Below are 17900 nucleotides of genomic sequence, written 5' to 3'. Positions count from 1 at the left end.
TTGAAAAGTGTGGTTTGTAGGCTTTTTTGAGCACTGTTGTGGCTTTCTCTATTATTCAGCTGTATTCCGCCCATAAAAGTTAGTTATGCGCTTTGTTTTTACCATGAACTCCCATAAAATATTACTGTCGTACCTGACTCGGAAATCCTTGTTGTAGGAAGTAGTTGAGTGCACACAATCAGCGCCTGAATAGAAAAAAAAATAGAAACCCCCACTTAGCACACACACCCACGCACAAGGGGTTGTATGTTTGATGGGTGGTCGGTGGTGGGCGGTGGGCGGTGGTCTGTGGGTGGGCGTGGCAATCGCAGCATGCGGTGCGTGGGCGGTCGTTTTCGTCAGCCCACGCGAAAGATGAAAACAACGGATTCGAGCACTACACTCCCTCCTTCCCTTTTTAGCCACACTGAAGTAAGACGTAATTTTGATTGGGGACAACCCACTGACACCACCCACCATCCCATTTCTGCGTCCTATTTGCATACGCAAAAAAAAAAAAAAAGAAACAGCAAAAACAACAACAGGTAGCAGCTATCATCATCCCAGTTTGCTGCTGTACTTTTGCGCCTTGTTTTCCATTTCATTTGCGCTTCGTTTGCTCGAGTTCCACATTTTTGTTTTCTTCGCTGTTTGCTTTTTGTCTTGGAACTGCGTTCTACTTGTCGTCCTACTAAATATACAATTTACTGGCAGTGTACAGTTGCCGGGGATCCTAACGGGAACGAAAATATATATAAAAAATAGTATTATGAGGGAGTTTGTTTGGGCGTCCAGAGAAATCGCCGGCCGGCATTGAAAGTCCGACACATTTCGCTCAATTTGCTAAAAAGCCTCTTCAGGTACAAAAATATACATATATGAATAAACATATACATGTGGTTTATCTACCTACCTATATTTGTATACATAATCTGCCCACTCAGTTGTACAGACGGGGTTAGACAAATATCAATTATTATCTACCATTATCTCATACTATTTAGATTATAAATTAATTAATTTCAGCTTTTTGTTACGTACGTTTAATTATTTTGTCCATGTAAAGCATACAATTAATCTGCGCTAGATATGCCATTTTAATAAATTAAAAACAGATTTTTAATTTACTTGCCGATAATAACACTTTCTATTATTCGAAAATAAGTTAAGATATCTTAGATTCAAGGTTTGGTGACCTCTTAAAGCTTTGTAGCCTGCACTAAGAAACATTTTCATTGCGTAACAATATTACAGAATTTTTGTATCAGTAATCTCTCATTTGAGAATTGGTGAGTTTAGGTTTAAGATTGGCAGAAATTGGAAATATCATATGAAGGTATAAAAACTATTACATTTTTTTAAAGAAAATAATTAAATTTTTAGAAAATAAATTTGTTTTTAAACTTATAAAACAAATAAAGAACCATACAAATAGTGTTATTGCAGTGCTATTTTTCCGAGCACGTCTGTTAGAATACATAATCATTAAATTATTAGTTTTTAAACTAAGCAAATATATTAAAAGTGCTATTTTTCTGAGCACGACTGTTTGAATACATATCCATCCATATATATTAATTCCATTCTTCCACGAAAATCAAAACGCACAAAATAAAGTTAACAATGAAAACAATTCGGCGTAGGCGCGCGCTCTTTCCCCGCAAATGGAACGCTGAGTAGTCAGAGGGAGATAGATGGAGGTGAAAAGAGAGACGTGGAGAGGAAGAGGAAGTGCGGGAGAATGAGAGAGTGTCCAATAAGCATTCTCTTTGGCGCGTGTCTCTGCGTTTTCTTTTTATTCTTTTTTTTTATTTTATGGAGCGCACCAAAGAAAAGCTGTGTCTGTGACGTCATGGGGATAAAAAGAAATGAGGAAAAACACGGCAACTCTGGCTTGTACCAAGCCGCGTATGCGCAATATATTGGGCCCATCACGCATACGCAGCGTTGTCGCAATCTGAAGACAGAGGAGATCGTAACGCAAACACACACACACACACATGCAGAGAGTGGAATGTGCCCACGCTATTTCACTCTCACTTTTACACAGAGAGTAGGGAAGAAAAAGAGAGACTATGTTTATGCGACAAAATTTAATGAAAATAGTCATTAGCATTTAAAGTTGTCATTGTAAATTTGTTATTAGTAATATTAATTAGACATTTTTTATATATGAAGTTTTATTAAGGCCATTTTTAGTGATCAAATGTAAAATTTGTATTAAATAACATTTATAATTATGAAACAAATCTACTTTTTATTTAATTACATATATAAAAGCATAGCACATTAGAAATTATTTATTTAGGAAGCTTTTGTAAATTACTCCATGCCTATTATGTCATCTTACGTGATCAAATGTATTAATAATAACATATATAAATATGAAACAAGTCTACAATATACTTAATACCTTTTATAAAAAAGATAAGGGCTATTTTAATTTCACGTATTCGATAGTTCATAAATTTAAAACCATAAACACGTTCACAGAGAGAGGAAGAGCGCGGAAGAGAGCAAAGCTTCGAGACGCGCTCTCTTTCGCTGGATCGCTTGTGGCTATCTTACGCCTTTGCTTGATTAACTAATTCATTTGACGTGTTCTAGTCGAACGTTATAGATTGTAACCGAAAGCCAAAGCAATAAGAAAAATACGAGCGCGAAAGAGCGGTAAAAATGTGCGTCCATATAGAAAAGGCTTTTCCCATTTACGATGAGCGCGTGTGAAAGTAGTTTTCTATGTTTCCCCATTTTTGTTTTCTTGCCCTCGTTGTGCTTTTTTTTTGGCTGCTGCACTTGGCCCACAAACACTTGATCAAACAGTGATTGACGGCGGGATAATTTGATCGTATTTATAGATCGTTCGGAAAAGCGGCGCGCAGTTCATTCATTGGCTCAGTTGGCTTAAATACACGATTAATACCCGATGACGCCGTCGATATGTTAACGCTTTTGTTATTGTTGGCCGCCGCCGTCGCCGCCGCCGACGCTGTTTTGTGTTATTGTTACAACGTGCTTTTTGTTGCCGCAGCCGTTCGACATTGACGCAAATGTTTAGACCAGACCAGAGTCAGAGTCAGAGTCTCAAAATGCAAATTAATACTTTATACACTCCAGAAAAAAAGAGAATTGTACGTGGACTACTCCGCTTCCGCATTACAAGAGTGGTTCCGGAAAATCCAAAGCACAAAAAATAATTTCCCGAAATATAGATGGGAATGTCTGGCAATTGGCAGTGTGCTAAATGTACAATATTTCATTTTAATGACTAGCTCAACAAGTAGTGGCGTGTTTTTCATATGTATTTTTTAAATACTTCAGTAAACAGTTTTATGACCCATGAACAGGGGACATTTCGATTTACTCTCCTGTCGAATATTTAGAAATGACAAAATCTTTATTATTGACGTAGTTGCGTAAATTATATTTTCGTTTTTGAGCGTCGTCAAGATTGGGTTAACTAAAAATAAATTATCTTATCAAAGCAATTAGAATTTTTGGTTTTTTTTTGGTAGTCACTTCTTTCTAGTTGGCCGGGAAATGCCTGAAATTAAATAGCAAAAGCACAGTCATCGATCCATAGGTAACATTTGAAATGGTTTTTTGGTCATTTAAAGTAGTTCTCCATATTAAGTGATGGGTTTCGTTTAATCTACGATGACTGCTTCAAGCCTTAATAAAAGTCATCCTAGTTTTGGTAATCTTTATTAAGCGGAAACAATTTAGATATTCTGTCGAGTATTAAATGAACTTGGCAACCCTCTGAGCAGGTTTTTATAGTTTTTAAAAGCCATTTCTATATGAGTAATTTTTTTTTGTCTTTGAGGAATGTTTATTATTTACTCATTAAGTAAGTAATGGAATATTTTTAGGATTTCTAAATTAAGGTAGTGCTTATGGCGCTTAGAAACAAGGGCTTGAAATATCCTGCTTCGTACAAGAAGTTGGGAAACCTGTTGGCAGCCTTAATAATTTCTATATTCCTTCATGTATATTAACTCATTTTATTTTGACAAGGATAGTAAATAAATAAATAACTCAAGCCACAGTAACAGTTCCTGCTTCCTAAATGAAGCTGGCAACCCTGTCGGCAACTTCAATCACTTGAACCACCCACTCGCGGGCAATCGACAGCTGCATCGCATGCAACCTTGCACTCGCAACAAGCAACCCTTAGCACTCCGGCTGCCGCTCTCGCGGAGAAAGGGAGCGCTTTCGCCGTCCCGCGCTCTCCTGAACCACCCCCTGTGGTGTCCAACCAGGGTTGCCAGAGAGAGCGGTCGAGAGCAACCCACTGACCCGCTCGTCCGCTCTTTTCCGGCGATTTCGGTGGTGGCAAATTGAAGAGAGCGCGTGCGCCGAGAACGCAGCCGCAAAATAGCAAAAAAAAAAAGTGGCAGAAAAAAAGCAAAACGAAACGAAAAAAATAAAATAAAGCAGCCGCAGCAGTCAGACGTAGTTCAGCTTTCCACGACGACGCGCAACAAACAAACTACCTAAAGAAAAGCGAGAAAACCCAATGAAACGCAGCGGCCAAGAAGAGACACAACTCAGAAGGCGTAGGAAAATCGAAACATTGAAAATTGAACAAAAAAAGAAGCAAGCGAAATGCTTTCAAAATTGTTGCTCAGCCGAAAATAATACTCCTGCTGAAACAGTTTAAACAGTCTTATTTTTTTCCAAGTGCAAAGAAAAGTGGAAAACACTCTGTGTGTGTGTATGTGTGTGTATCTGAAATTCACTTTAGTTTGTTGAATGTTTCACACGCATTTTGCAGCAACAAATTCGCGGATCGCAGCCGGGGAAAACCATATAGAAAAGTATCTGCAAGTGCAGACGGATAGTATATGGGGTCAAGACTAGAAAACGTAACTGAAACCGAAAACGAAACCGAATAATCTAATCTCAAATGCGTATTTTTGTTTTGTTTTTTCCCTGTTAAACCCCCCAACAATCCAATCCAATCCAATCCAACTCAATCCAACCCAACCCCCGTGTGTCTGCCTTTTACCCAAAAAAAAAAAAATAAGATAAAGAGAGGATGTGCATCCATTTCATTGTGTAATGTGACAAATCAACACAAAAAAATACGAAATATATATATAAAACCAAATCAAAAGTTATGTAAAATTGTCCAATTCGAAGTGCACGCAATTAGCATTTAATTGTGCGAACCAAACTATATATTACAACAAAAATCTGAATAATTAGACAGCGGCGGTGGCGACAACAACAGTAATACAATAGCAACAACGCGGCATTCAACAACAATCCATAACAACGCCAACGCGCGACTCAGGTACATGATTATACAGATACAGATACAGATACAGCTACAGATACAGATACAGATACAGATACAGCTACAGCTATATACACTCGAATATGGGTAGATATACAATGATTTATATATAAGATATATATGGACAGAGAGTCGCCCCCTGACTGATTTGTAAAGACCTCGCCAAAAACATTTCTATTAGTTGTTTTCGCTGTCTTTTGTTTTCGAAGGAAATATAATTTTTTGTTTTTTTTTTTTGGCTATTTGTAGACAACAAACATTTAATTTTAATTTGAATTTTGTTTATGATTCATTAGCCGGGCTTTCGCAGTGAATCACGTTTTTAGTTGATCGCAGTGCTTAAGTAAATCGCAGCCACTCCATGGCTATTAATCAATAAGCGGCGGAAATCTTGTGGACTGAGCCCTTGTAATGTCCAATTAGCTAATGTCAAAGTAGGTCACCTAATTGGGTTAGCCCGGCTGGATGCGAATCTATTGTTGGTAGGTAGGTTGCATTAGGTTGCAGGGGATTCCTTCTTTTAAAGCCATAAAACTTAAAAAAGGGGAACCCAGTATTTACAGATTATATTTTATATAGAAGAAGCTGGAAATTTGACCAGGTCATTAAATTAAATAAGGCTTCAACTGGTTATACGTACCAAAAATAGATTTCAGGCAATGATTTTCAATAAAGAAGGCAATAATAAAACTTTAGAAACACATAAGCCGTATACAATCCTCAGTGCCAAATTTAAAGGGAAAAACGTAATCCACTTAAATCAGTGTATTGATACAGTTATCAAATTAATTTAGATTTAGTCATCAATAATCGGAACTATCGATACTAATTAATAATCGGCTTCAACAGCCTTAAGTATTTCAAAGAAAATTAGTAACTTTATTTAATAAAAAACCAATATATATCCCATTCGAGCCTCTTTAAAACTGTTTCCATTGCCAAAAAATCTCAAGATAATGCTCGCGCACCACCTTTTTAATCGCGGATTGACGGGGCGAGCTGCCTTATGCAGATATCTTGGTTCTTGGGTTCTCAGTCGACCATCAATGGCAGGTGATATGCGACTTTACTTTTCTTAGCGCTGTTTTCTTTGGCGCAACAAAAGCTGCTGCGGCTGTCATTCACAGAGCTTGACAAAAATCAACAACAATGGGGACAACAGCCAATATGCCAATAATACCGGGTGGTGGAAGTGGTTGGTAGGTATACCAACCATACACACATAGGTAGAACTAGGAGCAGTACCAAGATTGAGGAGGAACAAGTGGAGGCAATCAAACACAGCTGTTGGCGTTGCTTCAATGGCGCGTACACATAATTTTTTTTGCTGCCACTTTTTACTTCTTACCTTTTGATTTATATACCCCAATGTCTGCTCGTGCTTAACTGTGTTTGTGTGTGCGTTCATGTCATTTTTCTATATGCCAGAGAAATGAGACCTAGTTACAGTGCGTATCAGAACTTTAAGACAGTTGGTGGTCACTCAATGGGCAAAAGAGGCTTTCAATCGGCAAGTGTCGGAAACGAGGTCATGTCTGAATCAGGTTTTGAATTTGTGTGGGTGTTTATCGAAATTGTTGATGCTATTTATTAAAACATAAAATTAAGCTTGAATTGTGTAAAAATGTTATATTTCGATAATTAGGAATCGAAAATATTGTTCCAAGTTATCAATTTAATTATCAGCAATCGACTGGCATCAGTAGCTACAGTATTAAAAGCGGCTGTGCCAGAGTCAGCAATATAATTGAAACATAAAATATATATCTTTAGTAAAGTAACAATCGAAAATATCGACTTATCGATTACCGACTCAAGTAATCGACTAGCATCAGTTGTTACAGACCTGACTTGTGAATATTACCAATTCATTTGAGACCCTTTTTTTTACCAACCTTGATAAGCTACAAACTAGAGTGGTTTGCATACTTTATGATAAATATTAAATTTATCGATTCGCAGCCCTTTGAGCTGACCTTTCTATGACAAATGTTTTTAAGTATTTGCCCGTGTCTCCGAGGGATTTTCAGTTGATTGGCTTGCGGCCTTCTAGTATAGCATTCCGGGCAAATAAGCCTCGATTCGGTTGGTATCTCCCACATGTGTGCCTGTTTGTGTGTGTGTCAGTCAATCAGCGTGAAGAGCTCTCCAATTAGCATGGCTTAGCCTGAGCCTGAGCCTGAGCCATCAAATATTGATTCCCCCCACGGCATATATAAAATCTATCTTCTTGTCTTCTCGGCCTGTGTGACTGACTTTTCCACCTGCAGCCGAATAATACTTATTATTTATTTTGTGTTTTTTCGGCTTAAGCTTTTTTGTTTTTGCCCCTGACATATTGTCATTTTTTGGCTTTCTACTTGAACCTTTTCATTGTAAACATTTTTTGCTCCGCCGGTTTTATTTTTGTTATGTTGTTTGGCTGTACTCGAAGATGGCAAAACAAAAAAAATGATCTATATTTAGAGGCAAACTTTGTAGACATTTAAAGTTGATTTTCCGTTTTGAGTCGTATTTTTTGTTGAATGTTTAAAAAGTGTATTCCTGGCCTGACTTCTTCAATTAGATAATTGAATAATGCTTATTAATCATAACTTATCGCTGTCCATTTCCTATGATCTTTTGGCCCCACGTTCGCTTATTCATTTGTCTTTTAGCGTCGTCTTCCGCCCTTTGCTTCGCTCTTTGCCTCCTGGTTTATCGGTTTGTTTGCTGTGCGTGCCGCTTTCGCCTGTTTTGGCCAACGCCGACGACAAATTCGTTTCATGCCCAAAGACGGCGACAAGCTTAAAACGCATTACCAAGTTTGGCCATGGCTAATTTCATTTATTTATTTATTGTTTCGACTCGCCCCCTTTGAATATATATATGACTGAGAAATGGACAGGGGGAATAGCTAAAACTATTCACTGTTTTAGCAGATGTCTTGAACCGCATGGCGTATACTTGATTCCGCAGAAGTTCCTAGCTAATTGGCTTCCTTGTGAATCCCCCTCCCCAATTGACATTTATAGATTGCACTTGAACTGCATATCATGAATTTCTGGGAATAAGAGGCTTACGAAATTGTGTAATTCTAGTTAAGTAAGGGTTTGATTTCAGGGACTTATTGGAAATATATAATCAAATCAAGCAAGGGTTGTGCCCTTATTGGGTGTTATTCGTGGAAATGATCGAAATTGATTGCTTAACACCCACACAGTGTGATTTCTGTTTTGATTGAAAATTATAATTAAGCTGAAATTGGATACTTGCAAAAGATTCCTGGAAGTCCTTCAATTAAGCTAGAATACCTTCATATTTCTCAGCCTTTTCTAAAATTTGATTGTGGAAATTGAGCTAAGTTATCGAACACTTGGAAGAGTTTACCGAAAGTAATAAGAAGTTAATTTTTTTTCGTCATTTTGATTTGGTGTTTAAAAGTAATATATATATATTCTTTGAAGATTAGCCAAACTCTATTGGTAATATTGGACGATATTCCATATCAGCACTATATGGCATTAAGAAAGTATTTTTTTAAAACCATTTCTCAGCAAGGGAACATTTTATTGAAATAGATTACTAGACTGATAAAAACAAATAGTAAATTTGAAACATTTGTTTAATATTTTCGCTTTGATTTTAGTTAATTTAAATATAAAATATTTAATTTTTTTTTAATTTTCTATTTGACTATTTTGGAAATGGATTTTATAATGTAAATTTTGAATTTCTATTTAAACCATATTTAAACTATATAAAATTCTTTTAAATCAAATAGGAACTGTTTGAAATATAATTATGTTTCACATTTATTGAAATTTTAATATTATGCATACAATTTTGTATTCTATTTATTTTTACAGTTTTCTATTTTTCTATCAGTGTAGCATTCAGTTCAGTATGGTGTTGCCCTTTTCTCTCAGTGCATAATGGAGCATTAAGATGCTTTTGTGTTGTACCACCTAAGTTGCTAATTTTAGCCTTAGTCAGGAATAAACTTTATATAACAATATCTCCAATTTCTCCAACTTCCCACACACACACACACACACACACACACACACACACACGTTTCCTGGCATTCAAGTAACCAGGATTCATTAAGGAAGTGGCAGGGATAACATGAAGGGGGGGGGAATGAAGTCGGGATTGAAACGCATGCCAAGGCACGTTAAGTTGCCCACTCGAGCCTCATCAGGGAAATTCTACCTCCAAAGTCGTCGTCTTCAGTGGCTCTTCTCGTTTTTTCTCGAGGGGGCGTGGCAGGTCGGCGGGGGCGGGAATGGTTACGGTTACGGAAAGGGTGAAATCCGGAGACGACGGAGGTGGACGCTTGAAGTTTGGCCCAAGTTTCATTCAACTTTTGTGCGCAGACTTCTTTGGCCCTCAAGGCAAATAATCTGGCCAAGAGCACAGCAGTTTGTGTTGCCACGATGCCACCTGCCATTGTGGTTTTTTTTTCTTGGTTTTGTTGTATTTTTATATTATATTTTTGTTGTTTGAGCAAGTGTGTGTTTGTCAATTAAATGTGTGCTTTGGGGTGGCTGACTGAACATTGTGATTGTTATTATTGGATTGCCTGCTATCTCAGCGCCGCCAGCCCCTCCAATTGGATTCAAATTGGATGTGGGAATAACCAGAGAGTGGGGTGTTGAAAAAAAAGAGGGAACAGCTGAGTTTATGACCCTCAAACGCCGGGTTCGATTTTTGTGCCTTTTTGTGCCTTTTTGTTTCGGTTTCAATACACAGAACAATATACAAAAAAAAAAATACGAATCTCTCCAATTATGACTCATAAGCACCCCTAAAAAGTTCACATGCCAAACAAAAAAAATGTTGTACATTTTATTTTTACTTTTTGTCAACCATTCGAATTTCTTTGAGGCACGCACCTTGGATTATTTATTGGCCGAGTTAAGGAAACGAAAAAAGTAACTGGAGAAAGTAGTTAATTTATTGCTTTTATTGAGTGTTGCTGATGTGCAAATTGGACATTTGAAGGACATTGCTTTTACCTTCACCTGTTTTTGGGAGGCCAAAAATTAAAGTAAATGTTCAAAAGTTAAAATAATAAAAGGTAATATGGACCCACTTTGAACTATTCCCACTGATGTTGCAACACCTAAAACTAAGTGCGATTAATTGGATAATTATTTCATTATTTTTACAAAGTGTTTCTCATGTGCAAATTAGTCACCAAATTGCTTTGGCAAGGACAATCCAATTATTAACTGAAATTATTTAGTATTTCCAATATGCAAATTGAAGAACTGAAGGACTTTGGATAATTTGATTAATTTTCACCTGTTCCTTAAAGAAAAATAATGAATAATGTTAAATAACACTAAAAAACAGAAATTTTAGCAAGGACAATAAGGTGATTAACTAGTTTTAATAAGCAATTTAGTAAATTGAAAATCAGTAGTGTTTTTTTTAATCAGAAAAATTTGTCAATATTAAAAGGAAACTGCATAAAAAAATTGTAACTGGTCCTTAAGATATTATCTTAAAGAAAATAATGCAAATACTTCCACAAGAGTTAAATTAATGACTCTGAAACATAATGTCGAACTTACAAATCCTTAAAAGACAAGAATATAAATAACATTGCCTACTTTACAGCATCCATAGAAATTGTGCAACACTGCGGGCAACGGTACTTTAAGGTGAATTCATGTGTGCGTGTGTGTGTGTGTGTGATGGGATCAAAGTGAAAGTGCACATGAAAACAAACTGGAAGGCAATACAAAAGCATGAAAAGTAACAAAGGAGGAGGAGGAGAAAATGAAGAAGAAGGAGCAGTGATGAAAGGAAGTTGTTTACAGAGTAATACTGTATTTGTGTATGTGTATGTTGAAGCCTGCATTTCTGCTCCTTCGTCTTTCTGTGTGTGTGTGTGTGTGTATAATGATGCAATCTTTGGCAGGAGAAGAAGAACAAGAAAAGGGGGCGGCAAAGTTCACCACCCAACTAAATTGAAAATGTTGCCAATTAGAGCTTTAACAGGAATTTATTGAGGCAACACAGGGCAACAATGGCATAAAAGGCAGAAAAGAGGAGAAACGACAATATTTTTCAGGTAAACTGCGAAAAGAACTTTTAATTAAATTTTCCACAAACGTGGTGGTCTCTCTCTATCTGTATGTGTGTGTGTCTGCCTATATTGGTTGCGATTGTGCGTTTAATTAAAGTGCATTCGCTGTTGTTTTTAGCGCACTTTCTGTTGGTTTTGTTTTTTGTTTTTGCCCACTGCTTGCTGACCTTAATCTGCTTGCTGCATTGCTTTTTGGGGCCAATAAACTAAATAATGATGGCATGGATGATATGTACCCCAAAAGCAAAGACAGTGAGACAGAGCGAGAAGCCAAAACCAACAAGCACCTAACCATTCACCCACCCACTCCCTTTCTCTCTTTCCCTCTGCCTCGCTCTCTTCCTTTATCTCTCGATACAGTTGCGGTTAAAATAATAGCAGTTTTTTGGCTTATGGAAATAGATATCAAGTATATTCTGGTAGCTACTTTAAAAATATTTTTTTTTTTTATTTTCGTGAAGTTAATACAATAATACAATAATCAAATATAAATATCCACCTTTATCATATGTATGATACTTTTAATTTTTTTTTAAAAGATTATTAAAAAATAACATTTTAAATTTGTAATATGAAAAATAGTTCGGATATTCAGAACATTTCTATTCCAACACAAAGTGCAGATGGCCAAGGGTTTGTAGTTAATTTCTTAAACTGCTATAAAATTTATTTACTACACTGTATATTGAAAAGTACATTTAAAGAAGCATAATAGTTTTGATTTTTCTTGAAAAACTAAAATATTATTTTGTTTATTGGTAATTCAGCATTATGTTACATTAAATGAAAAGTTGTCCTATTTTTATTTTGACCGCAGCTGTATTACACCATCTATGTACCGTAACCTCTCTCTCTCTCTCTCTCTGGGAAATCGCATTTCACCTTTGAGTGCAGCCAAGTTTTCCACTTGTTGTTTTTGCTGTATCTCAATGTGCCATCGACGAAAAATGCCGCAATGAAATTTGCTCAACTGGGTGAAGGTTGTCGGGGTATTTTCCCAACCCCAACCCCACACCCACTTTTCCTCCTGCTCAAGCGCCCCAGTTTGAATGTTGTCGCATTTTTCTTTTAGCTGCTTTACCCGGTGGATTTGCAACTTAATCAGTACTGTTTGGTCAGCCAGCAAAATAAATGGGCTATATATGTATACCCTTTTAGAAGCCACAATTTATGAAATATTTTATTTACTACCTTTGTTTCAAAATGTTTGTATCTTTTAAAGCTAAAAACTAGCCTGAAATCATCTTAAAAACATCTAAACATTTAGTTAGTTAGTTGCCTTAAAAAACTTTTTCTTTTTAAGTCAACTGTAGTTTTAAAGGAGTCTTATGTTTTTTTCCGTTCTGTTCATTTGGAAAAGTTTTGATTGCAACGGATTGCTGTGATTAAAAGTATAAAGCTTCGACCTTTTCCTAGGATTATAATAGTTTTGTTCTTTTAAATCCCCTTGTGACCCCATATTTTGCAACGCAATTGGCAATCAGGGAACAGAAACCAGAGCAATTCATTGCGTTGCGTGTTAATTAGTAAATGCAAAGCCTTTTAGCCGGAACTCGTGCCATGTGCAGGCCAAATTAGTTTATGCCAGAAGGTTTCCCTGGAAACTGACTGGTGGCCCCCTCACATGTGTAGTATATTCCTTTTTCTGTCCCCTGCACAGAAAGTGCAATATTCCGGGGAAAAACTACAGGTTGTGTGTGGAGCTGCATAGATTAGAAGTGTTTTATCAACTGGGAGAAGGGGGAAATGTCACTTCAATTAGTTGGACGCAACTTGGAAATCGAAATCAGAACTGCCGAGTTCTGGGAAAACTAGCTTCGGTGAAAACTGAATGTTAAACGAAAATGACAAGTGCTGCAAATTGGTGCTCAGTAAAATAAAATACCACATATATCATTAAAAACTTCTAGGAAAACGACAATTTATTGGTTAATTAGTTTATTGTCGTGTCAATTAGTGGATGATAATAAATGGAAAAGCTAATAATAGAATATGGTTAGATATACCCAGAATAATAGTTCATTAAACGGTGGTGAAACTTACTCATGTATATATTACTACAATTTTAGCAAAATCATTTAGTTTAACACAAGTCGCCAAACAAACAATTAAACAAACAATTTCCATTTCCTTTATCAATTTTTGCAGGGCGGCTATCCGGCGCGTCTGAAGAAGGTGCTGATCGTGACGGCGCCACTGTGGTTCAAGGCACCCTTCAAGATCCTGCGTCTCTTTGTGCGCGAGAAGCTGCGCGAGCGAGTGTTCACTGTATCGGTGCCGCAGTTGGCGCTGCACGTGCCGCGCAAGGCGCTGCCCATTCATCTGGGTGGCACGCTGGAGGTCGATCACGCCACATGGTTGCTCACCTGCCGCCAATCGATGACGAATCGTGAGGACGAGCTGCTGGCCAATATTGTGGTTGGTGGTGCTTCTGTTGGCACTGCAGCCACCAGCACCACCAATGGCACGGACCTAGAGGCCGCCGCCACAGCAACGGGTGCCACGATAATCAGTGCCGTCCATCAACTGGGCGACAACAATACCACCGTGGTGACGGTCAGCAATGGCGTGGGTCCAGCTGGATCAGCAGGAGTAGGAGGAGTAGGAGGAGTAGGCGGAGTAGGAGGAGGAGCAGCAACTGCCGCAGTTGAGCCCAACGAAAACATCACAATCAATGGACTGAGTCCCAGCCACCGCAGCAGTAGCAATTCCGCCACCACGGCCACAGCCACAGCCACATCCAATCCCCTCAAGCTCAACACAAGTGGTGCGGCGGATAACAACAGCAGTAGCACCACCAACACCACTAGCACCACCAACACCACTAGCACCACCACCACAGTTGCAGGCGCAGCTGGAGCTGCAGCTGGTGCCAGCAGCACCACCACCACCAACGGCGAATTCTGGTCCGAGAATCCCCCGAGCAGCGCCTCGTCCGGCTTCAGTGACGACGACAGCCTGGCCGGACAGGAGGGCGACCCCAAGCCCATCGACCAGATTGTCCAGATGGTGAAGGCGCGCGGACGCCATGGGCTGATCAAGGAGTACGCGGACATTCGGAATAGGGCGCCCGAGGGCACCTTTCTGCATGCGAGGTGGGTTTAATGAGATCAGGGTGAAGGAAATGCATGCAGCAAAAACAAAAGTGTTTTAATGCCCAACGGACTTTATTCACAAGTGCAATTATTCCACTTTCTTTGTAAATATTTAACAACTTTTTATGCATTTCGAAAAGTGCATTACCGCCCAGTTGACTTTGGTGCATTTAATATTACAAACTAAATAAATAAAACTAATAAATAAATCAGGGACTATTATTTCCAAACTACAATGAGCTTACGATATATTTTAAAAACATTTTCTAGCTAAAACTTTTCACTTATTAAAACTATTTGGTAATTCAAATTATGAATAGAAAAGCCAAAGAATGTCACTGTTGAATTTAGTTTATTTTCTATATAGTAAATGTAACGAAAGACTTTTTTGTCGGTTTCTTAAATTTGAGTAGTTGATTGATTTTCATGTTTTAATCCTAATAAAATGGGACTCATTTAAAATTCAGCAATGAAATAGGTTTTTTTTTTAGTTTAAATTCAATTTTGCCCTAATTTATTTTAATAACCCTTGATATCTAACAATCACATGTCCTTATCCTTTGCAGGATGCGCGTCAACCTGACCAAGAATCGCTACACAGACGTCCTCTGCTACGATCACAGTCGAGTGGTGCTGGCACACGAAGACGGCGACGAGCCGTCCGATTACATAAATGCGAATTTCGTCGATGGCTACAAACAAAAGAATGCCTATATTTCAACTCAAGGTGAGGCAGAGTTAAACTCTCTAAAACTATGTATATATATATAGAATGTAAACTAATAAAGATCGTGTTGCACAGGTCCATTACCAAAGACATCCCAGGACTTTTGGCGCATGATCTGGGAGCAACATTGTTTAGTTATAGTAATGACGACGCGCGTGATGGAGCGCGGACGCGTGAAATGCGGCCAATACTGGGAGCCGACTGAAGAAAGTTCCTTAGAGTTTGGCGACTACCATGTGCGAACAATTAGCGTTGAGTGCAACGAGGACTATATGGTTGCCTCGTTGGAATTGAGAAACATAAAGGTAGGCTAATTGAATTGGCAGATGACTATTAGATACTCGTTAAATAAATAATTATGCCCAGAGAAAATATTCGTTTTTTAGGTGGCGCCACATCTACCTTGTATTTTCAAAAAGTTAGATTTATGCTAATAACTTCTAAAATAATAGTTCGATTTGGAAAGTTTTTGTTTGAGTTGATAGATATTACCCGAATAAACATATACAACCTAATAAAGGACCTCTAAGCTAATAGTATATACTATAAACTTAATGGGACCACATTTATCATATGTATACGATTTTAATATATATATATTATCGCAACACTTTCTTCTGCCTGTTGCATACTTTTCCTACTAAAGAGTTATTAACAACGATTTGCACTTGTGTGTTTTTTACTTTACAAACAGACTGACGAAATACGCAATGTCTCACATTGGCAGTTTACCAGCTGGCCGGACTATGGCGTGCCCAGCTCGGCCATGGCCATGCTGAACTTTCTGCAGAAGGTGCGTGAGAAGCAGGCGCAGCTGGTGAACGCACTGGGCGACACTTGGGCGGGCCACGCCCGCGGACCGCCCATTGTGGTGCACTGTAGTGCAGGCATTGGACGCACAGGTCAGTGGCTAACCATCCAATCCAATTTCCCAAGATCAGTAACTCAACTCAACTCTACTTGGTTCACAGGCACATTCATCACGCTGGACATTTGCATATCGCGGCTGGAGGATGTGGGCACGGCGGATATACGCGGCACCGTGGAGAAGATCCGATCGCAGCGTGCCTACTCCATCCAGATGCCCGATCAGTATGTGTTCTGCCATTTGGCCCTCATCGAGTACGCCTATTCGCGTGGCATGCTGCAGACCGTCGATCTGGCTGGCTTCGATGAGCGTGAACAGGACTCGGAGTAGGAGCTGGGCAGTCTGAATGGAGCAGAGCAAACAAACAACACTTGTATACAGAATAATTTTATGTTTTACCTTTGCTAAAATTGGAGTTGTGTAACTTTTTTCGACTAGATGTTCGTCCTGTAATGATGTGTTATATGGATATATTTATATATATATATATGATACGATACGATACGATACGAGATGGAGAGCAACTATACGAAGCACGAGCAGGAGAGTTGAGAAAGTGTGTAGAGAGTAGAGTAACCAATTTACGTTAATCTATTATTTTTTTTTTATATATTTAAACATACCATGCTATAGTTGTATAGCAAAAACATTTATAAATAAACATTATTTAAATTAAATTTAAACTAAATGAAAAACAAATAGCTAAAAATAAAGAAGAAACAAAAACAGAAAACAAAAAACAAAAAACAAAAAACCAGCAGCATTAGCAAAAAAAAGGCAAGAAGCAAAACAAAAGTAAATTAACAGCGAAGAGTGTTTAACCATGACAAAGTTAACTAGAGTCCGATGAAGTACGGAGTACAACGAAGGCAAAGGATCAGGATGACGATGAGGATCAGGATGAGGACGAGCTGGACTGGACTGGAGGCCAAACCAAATGAACCGTCCGGTGGAGAGTCAGAATCATGGGAGCGGACAATTCTTGTGCATTTTCCCCATCTCAATACCTACATCTACCCCCAAAAAAATGAGTAATCAAGGAGCAGCGAGCTGCGAATTTCCTACAAGCAACTAAGCAGCTAGTTTACATAACTTATATAGCATATGCCTAGATCTACGTACCGCATATTGGAGTCTATATATATAGATATATATATAAATACCAGAAGAAATCAGATTTAAGCACTGTTCAATGTTGTTGCATACGAAAATAGCCCAAAGAAACCGAAACTGAAGCCCGAAAACCCCCACCCCCCCCCAAAAAAAAAAAAAAACAAAGTATTCTTCGCCTCCAAGCTGTTAAATGTGTAATTTTTGTTGTTAACTTTTTTGTACCCTTTTTTTCTAATTCTTTACAAATATTTATATATAGTGCGAAATTAAATGTATCATGCAGAGGGAAAAAAAGAGAGACAGAGAGTCAAGTAGTAAATTTTACTAAAAATTATTTTACCAACTAAACACAAAATAGTTGAAAACGCTTTCTGCGTACTGCGAGTATTGAAAAGCAAAAAACACAAAAATAATAAGAAACATATATATCTAACATGCCTTCTTTCCTACATTTTTCATATGCCGAGCGAATCCAAAAAAAAGGTATAATAATCGTAATGAAAATAAATGAAGGAAAAAAACCAAAACATATTTTGTATTACTTTTTTAAATAACAAGGAGATCTATATGAAATTATGAATCAAGTCAAAAGAATGGCAGCTTTCTCGAACCAGAAGTAAACTGAAAACGAAAACGAAATATTAAGTGTAGTTATGTGTATGTATTGTCGGACAGAATGCATTTTCTTCGTGCATCTTTGCGAAAGTATTATAAATATTTACATATATATATATATA

At 37.8% G+C, this 17900-nt stretch overlaps 1 protein-coding gene across 4 annotated transcripts in view; it reads left to right on the top strand.

Moving 5' to 3' along the window:
* The window catches only part of LOC128264725 (tyrosine-protein phosphatase non-receptor type 9), a 38215-nt gene extending 20315 nt beyond the window's left edge, over positions 1-17900 (top strand). For 3 of the 4 annotated variants that reach the window (XM_053000375.1, XM_053000373.1, XM_053000374.1), the window contains exons 4-8: positions 13509-14455; positions 15022-15182; positions 15258-15487; positions 15877-16084; positions 16154-17900. In XM_053000375.1, coding sequence (XP_052856335.1) covers positions 13509-14455; positions 15022-15182; positions 15258-15487; positions 15877-16084; positions 16154-16380 — 1773 coding nt within the window. In that variant the 3' untranslated portion in view covers positions 16381-17900. Of the gene's footprint in view, positions 1-4323; positions 5279-13508; positions 14456-15021; positions 15183-15257; positions 15488-15876; positions 16085-16153 lie in introns of those variants that run through there. The other variant, XM_053000376.1, reaches the window with a different exon arrangement.

The sequence above is a fragment of the Drosophila gunungcola genome, unplaced genomic scaffold, assembly GCF_025200985.1.
Source record: "Drosophila gunungcola strain Sukarami unplaced genomic scaffold, Dgunungcola_SK_2 000077F, whole genome shotgun sequence".
Classification (NCBI taxonomy): domain Eukaryota; kingdom Metazoa; phylum Arthropoda; class Insecta; order Diptera; family Drosophilidae; genus Drosophila; species Drosophila gunungcola.
This window is presented reverse-complemented; position numbering and strand designations above follow the sequence as displayed.